General features: G+C 45.8%; 1 protein-coding gene across 1 annotated transcript; it reads right to left on the bottom strand.

The window, feature by feature from the left end:
* Nucleotides 1-4,578, bottom strand: LOC128194374 (uncharacterized). The gene is made up of 4 exons (XM_052869960.1): nt 3,390-4,578; nt 1,390-3,071; nt 873-1,260; nt 1-497 (listed from the first exon to the last, which is right to left on the bottom strand). The coding sequence occupies exons 1-4, from the start codon at nt 4,576-4,578 to the stop codon at nt 1-3; spliced, it is 3,756 nt and encodes a 1,251-aa protein (XP_052725920.1).
* Nucleotides 4,579-7,239: the final 2,661 nt, after the last annotated feature.

The following is a 7,239-nucleotide window of genomic DNA, read 5'->3' as shown; positions in this document are numbered from 1 at the left end:
TTAGAACTTACCCGTGAATAGTTGCGGATACAAGTCCCTCATTGCACTCTCCACTTCCCACGTTGAATCTCCAGTCTTAGCGTCCCACACCATCTTCACCAAACGAACGTCCTTGCCCTTGTAGTACTTGGTGCGGCTATCTTCAACACGGACTGGATGCAGTTCTAACGTTCGGTCTGGACGTAGTTGAATGTCTTCTAACTCCAGTACGTGTGACGGATTTGCTATATACTTTCGAAGTTGAGAGACGTGGAAAACAGGATGAAGGTTGGATAGTTGAGGTGGCAACGCAAGCTCGTACGCCACTGGTCCGATCTTCCTCAATATCTGGTAGGGTCCAATAAACTTGGGAGACAGCTTCTTTGGACGAATGGCTCGTCCTACACCAGTGACTGGATTTAGTCGAAGGAACACATGCTCTCCTGCAGTAAACTCCAATGGTCTTCTTCTTCTATCCGCATAGGATTTCTGCCTGCTCAAGGACGTCCTCAATCTATCTTGGATCAACTTAACCTTCTCGGTTGTTTGCTGGATGAGTTCGGGTCCAGTCAGCACGTGTTCTCCTTCCTTGAACCAACAAAGTGGCGTTCTGCACTTCCTTCCATAGAGAGCTTCAAATGGCGCCATTCCAATGCTCGACTGATAGCTATTGTTATACGTGAACTCCACCAGTGGCAAGACTTCATCCCATGCGCCCAAGTGGTCTAGGACGCACGTCCTCAGTAAATCTTCCAGCGTCTGGATGGTACGTTCAGACTGGCCGTCCGTTTGTGGATGATATGCTGAACTCATCTGCAACTTGCTCCCCAACTCGCCTTGTAATGATTGCCAAAACCGAGATGTGAATCTTGTGTCTCGGTCAGAAATGATGCTTGAAGGCACTCCATGAAGACGAACGATCTCCTTGATATACAACTTGGCCAAACTTGTCATGGACATCTTCAGATTCACGGCCAAGAAGTGAGCGCTTTTAGTCAATCTATCCACGATCACCCAAATTGAATCATGATTCCTAACCGTTCGTGGTAGATGAGTCACAAAGTCCATGGAGATGCTATCCCACTTCCATTCGGGAATTTCCAACTGTTGAAGTAATCCGCCAGGTCTTTGATATTCTGCCTTCGCTCGTTGACAGGTTAGACATGATGCCACGAAACGAGCGACATCACCCTTCATTCCAGGCCACCAAAACGATTTCCGGAGGTCTTGATACATCTTAGTCATGCCAGGGTGCATGCTAAGACGGCTATGATGAGCTTCCTCCAGTATGATTCGCTTCAGCTCGCCATCATTCGGAACGCACGTTCTGCCCATGTAACGCAACATGTCGTCCGTTCCCGTATTGAACCACTTGGCTCGATCCGTACCGAGTGCGTTTAAGACCTTCACCAGCTCTTCATCCTCGCGTTGCTTCATCCTAATCCGATCAAACACGTCGCTAGATATGCTAAGGGTACAACACTTGATACTGCTTGATTCTAACTCAAATTGTAGCCTTAGATCTCTGAAACTCTCTACCAAGCTCAGCTCGCGTACCAACATAGACGACATATGCACCACTTTTCTGCTTAGAGCGTCCGCTACCACGTTTGCTTTTCCGGGATGATAGAGCAGCTCGAAATCATAGTCCTTCAAGAACTCAAGCCACCTCCTCTGTCTCATATTCAACTCCTTCTGATCAAAGAGGTACTTGAGACTCTTGTGATCACTGAAGACTTGGAACGTGGATCCATACAAGAAATGCCTCCAGATCTTCAGTGCAAAAACGACCGCTGCCAACTCCAGGTCGTGCGTTGGGTAATTCCTCTCGTGAATCCTCAGCTGCCGAGATGCATACGCTACCGCTCGCCTCTCTTGCATCAAAACACATCCCAGACCTTGATGAGAAGCGTCGCAATAGACTTCAAACGGTTTAGACGTATCCGGAATAACCAGCACCGGGGCGCTCGTCAGCTTCACCTTCAACTCCTGAAAACTGGCTTCACAACGATCGGTCCAAGCGAAAGGCTGATCTTTACGGGTCAATTGAGTTAGCGGCGCTACTATCTTAGCAAAACCTTCAATGAAACGTCTGTAATAGCCCGCCAGTCCAACAAAACTGCGTACTTCCGTGACCGAACTCGGACTCTCCCAATCTAGTACCGCTCGCACTTTCGCTGGATCCACTGAGATGCCTCCAGCCGACACCACGTGACCCAAAAACTGAATCTCCTTCATCCAGAATTCGCATTTAGACAACTTGGCATATAGTTCTTTCTCTCGCAACACTCCAAGTACCAGTCTAAGGTGTTCTTCATGCTCGTCTTCGGTCTTGGAATAGATGAGAATATCATCTATAAAGACAACCACAAACTCGTCCAAATAAGGCTTGAATATGCGGTTCATGTACTCCATGAACACGGCTGGAGCGTTCGTTACCCCAAAAGGCATCACCACATATTCATAGTGCCCATAACGTGACCTGAAAGCAGTCTTCTGGATGTCGTCCTCCTTCACTCTGATTTGGTGATATCCCGAACGCAAATCAATCTTAGAGAACACCGTTGCCCCATGCAGTTGATCCAACAAGTCATCAATCCTTGGCAACGGGTATTTGTTCTTGATGGTCAGCTTATTCAACTGCCTGTAGTCAATACATAACCGAGAGCTGCCATCCTTCTTTCTCACTAACAGCACGGGCGCTCCCCACGGTGAAACGCTCGGCCTAATGAATTTCTTCTCTATCAACTCCTCAATCTGCTCCTTTAGCTCAGCTAACTCCGCAGGCGACATCCTATACGGCTGAACCGAGATGGGAGCCGCTGTGGTCACCAAATCAATTGTGAACTCCACTTCACGCTGAGGGGGAAGTCCAGGGATCTCTTCCGGAAAAACGTCCGCAAACTCGTCTACAACCGACCGTCCATTACCGTTTCTAGTGGATGATCGTCCTTCCACCATTTCTCTGGATCCTTGATCCTCGTGAGTCATAATCAGGAAACAGCTGGCGCCTTCCATAATATCTTCTTTCAGCTGACCGAGCGTCACTGAAAGAACTTCTTCTTCTTCACCAGGGAAGACCAACTCCTTCGCTCCACAATCAATAAGAATGCGATTGGCAGCCAACCAATCCATTCCTAAGATCACCTCCAAACCTTGAAGAGGTAGGCAGATGAGGCTAACCTTAAACTTACGTCCCTCTACTTCTATAGGACACTTGACGCACATAGTGGACGTCCTAACCTCACCAGCTGCTGGGGTCGACACCACCAGATCAAACTGCATCTCGTTCACTTCTAATCCCAGCTTTTCAACACACGCCTTCGAGATGAAGGAGTGCGTTGCCCCCGAATCATACAAAGCACAGCAGGGTTTACCATACAGCATGCATTCACCAATTATAAGGTTACCTGAGCTCGCTGCCTCCGCGCTCGTTATAGCATATACTCGCCCAATTGCTTGGGCTCGTCCTCCTCTCGCCTGATTCCTTCCAGCATTGGGTGGCCTCATCACCGCACGCCCACTCATATTGCACTCGTGATCCAAGTGCCCGTTTCTTCCGCAACGATTACACTGCTTTACTCCCACCAATTGAGGACAGGAAGACCTATAATGAGGCCCTCCACAACGGAAACAAACTACACCTCCCTGTCCAGACTGTCCGACAGGAACCACTACTTGAGATCCGCTCGTCTGGGAAGACTGATTCGGACGAGCGTAAGGAGGTCTCCTCTGTACAGCACCTCCCCTGGACACGATTGGTCCTCGACTCACTTGTTGCGACCTCTTCTGACGTTCCGCTTCTGCCATGTTCCTCTCCAGGACCTTGGCTCTCTCAACCATAGCAGGGAACGTTCGGATACACAAACTGGATATCAACACTTTCAAGTCGCTCCGCAATCCGTTTTCAAACTTTCTACACTGCCATACTTCACTTGTGGCCATGGTATTGAATCTGACGAGATGTTTGAACTTATTGGTATATTCGGAAACAGACATACCTCCTTGAACCAGTTGTAGAAATTCTACTTCCTTCGCAAACCGAACGCTGTCCGGAAAATATTCTTCATAAAATTTGGCCCTAAACACTTCCCAAGTGACCGGTTGTCGTGCGTCTGCGAGAATGGCTCTCGCGCTCGTCCACCAATGACTTGCTTCTCCCGTCAATAAATACTCCGCGTACGATAATCTATTCTCATCTGGGCATCTCTTGGCATTGAAAATCTTCTCGATATCCCTTAACCACTGATCTGCTTCATCTGGGAGACCTTTCCCACTGAACTTAGCCGGATGGTGTTGGAGAAAACTCTCCAAGCTCCATTCAGCTGCAGGCGGGGCAGCGTTGGAAGAAGACGCTCCCGCAGTGTGCCTTGTTGTTGCTAGAATCTCCATCAGCTGACGTTGAGTTGTTTCCGAGCTAGCACGTGAAGCTTCCAAACCTTGCATGGCTGTTTGGTTTTGCTGCACTAACGCGGCATTTTGTTCCATCAATGTGGTATTTTGTTGTTGGAGTCTCTCAATGATGTTCTCCAACAATCTAGAGTTGTTGGAAGCATCAGGTTCACTCGGCTGAGGAGGGGGAGGCAATCTAGGTGCCATTGATTCTCTGGATACAGAGAAAAACGAGCGTTAGTTATGTCCAAGAGTTAAACAACAATAACTCATTAAACATGCAACAAGTACACAGCAAAAACACAGTGCACTCATAACCCTACAACGTCCTTAAGAGAACAAAACTGCTCTGATACCACTAATGTAACATCCCAAAATACAGTAATTACCATAATCCGGAATTAATTACAATTAACAGTAACATAAACAGTCTTTGCATTAAAAATAGGATTTAAAAGCCGAACGACTACAGTACAAAAGAAGGCGCATAAACGCAGGCCATGAGAATCTGAAACGACGTTCCCAATCTGTATAAAACAACGCACGACAAAACCTAACTTAGCAGCTTAAGTCGAACGACCTTACAAAATACTTGGTCGAACGTTTAACTACATTAACGTTTACAGATCTATTCTAACGAGCGCTCTAAGGCTCGACCTTCACATCAACTTCCACCAGATTTGTTTCATCCAAATTTTCTTCTTCCAGCATTTGCTCAAGGGATGCTCCACCATCTGCTCACATCCACAACGGATGATCATTGCATTTTGACAAAACGGATTATACATGGACAGTAGACAACACAATGGAAAAGCAAGGGTAAGCTTATAATATTTAATTTATACAATCAACACATACATTTACATTTCAAAACACACATACAGCAAGTGATTCATCAAATAATAAACATACAAAGACGTATAATAAGACAGACCGTCCGGACTGTATGAATCTGTGTAGTTACAAGCGTCCTTGCACCCGAGTGATGTAGTAACTGGGATACACCAAACAGCTGCCACTCGAGGTAAGTCCGTTCTTACGTCGCCCATGTTAACTTACGGACTAAGGACCTCCTGCCGTTCCCACACATGAATACCCCCTTCTACTTGAAGAGGCGTATCACGGAACATCAGGATGGACAGCGAGTCTTAACTTATCCACAGTCATACTTTACCAAATTTCATATCCAATATAGAAACCAGAGTCGTTCCTCCTTGAAACGCTCGTTCAAATATCAATATTACAACTTCATTTCTTAAATAGTTCGCACACTTTAACTTTTTCAATAATTCACATTTTCATTCTATGTTCCACTTTTATAAAAAGACGAACATTAATTAACTGTATGGACAACGCTATTTGATATCAGAAAATCACTCAATTGTTCGAGCGCTTGATAGGAGACCTTACACGATTTAGAACGAACATTGGATAAGAGGTCGGACATATTCAAGAACGAATGCTCGACATGAGGTCGAACGAAATCAAAGCCGAACGCTCGACATGAGGTCGAACACTATTAAAGACAACCGCTCGACAGAAGGTCGAACGCCAATCAAGGATGAACGCTCGACATGAGGTCGAACGCCATCAAAGGAAATCGCTCGACATGAGGTCGAACGTAATCAACTACTAACGCTCGACATGAGGTCGAACGCTATCAAAGACAACCGCTCGACAGAAGGTCGAACGCCATCAAAGGAAATCGCTCGACATGAGGTCGAACGCCATCAAAGGAAATCGCTCGACATGAGGTCGAACGCCATCAAAGGAAATCGCTCGACATGAGGTCGAACGCTATCAAAGACAACCGCTCGACAGAAGGTCGAACGCCAATCAAGGATGAACGCTCGACATGAGGTCGAACGCCATCAAAGGAAATCGCTCGACATGAGGTCGAACGCTATCAAAGACAACCGCTCGACAGAAGGTCGAACGTCAATCAAGGACGAATGCTCGACATGAGGTCGAACACTATCAAAGACAACCTTAGAAGAATTTTCCAGATTTCAAATTTATAAACTTTACAACTTTCATTCTAGATTTATTTCCCATTATCATCACCATACAGATCTCAACATTTTAAACATTCCTATTATTCAATAACTAAACTCCTTTCATACATCATCATATCAATATACATTTAAATCAAATTCAACAACAACGTATATAATATATACATGCAGTACTCGTTCATGACAGATCAATCAAAAACCAGAATCATATCAGATATCAGTGAACAATCCATAACAGCTCAAACTTCACACAGTTCATACATGCAACTCAGAGCATACAACCTACAGAATAAATTAAACATATAAGCTTCCCTTACCTGGATAGCAGTGTACTTCCAACAGCAAGATTTTTGGGTTTCCTCTAACCACGTCTTACACCCAGGTTTCTCTCGACAGTTCTTACGTGAAACTAAGACACCAAAATCAACGTACTTCAGACCGAGAACTCATGCATGCAACCAGAGTTTGGTTCGCAGAAACCAGAGAGGACGACGTGTAGAAAGGAAAACTTACCAGTTCCGATCCAAGTTCTGTTCGGTCCAAATGAAAGATCACAGCTGGACGAACGCTCCTATGGTTCTGGAAAGTGAATCGGAGGAGAAAAAGATGAGTTACAGAAGAGAGAAAGGCAACTGGTTTTAGAGAGAGATCAGAGAAAATGGAAGGTTCGGTTCTGAGGAAGAAGACGAGTGATGCAGGTGAGCGGAAAGGTTTTCGAAAATTACTTTTGTTTCTTCCAATTCCAGACGAGCGAGCGTCTCATTTTCGGACACCTGCAACCCTCATGCTGATTTCAGAACTTCCAAAGTGACAAGTGGCATGCGTGCATGCAGCGCTTGGTGCGTTTTTAATG

Source organism: Vigna angularis, chromosome 10 (assembly GCF_016808095.1).
Source record: "Vigna angularis cultivar LongXiaoDou No.4 chromosome 10, ASM1680809v1, whole genome shotgun sequence".
Lineage (NCBI taxonomy): Eukaryota > Viridiplantae > Streptophyta > Magnoliopsida > Fabales > Fabaceae > Vigna > Vigna angularis.
This window is presented reverse-complemented; position numbering and strand designations above follow the sequence as displayed.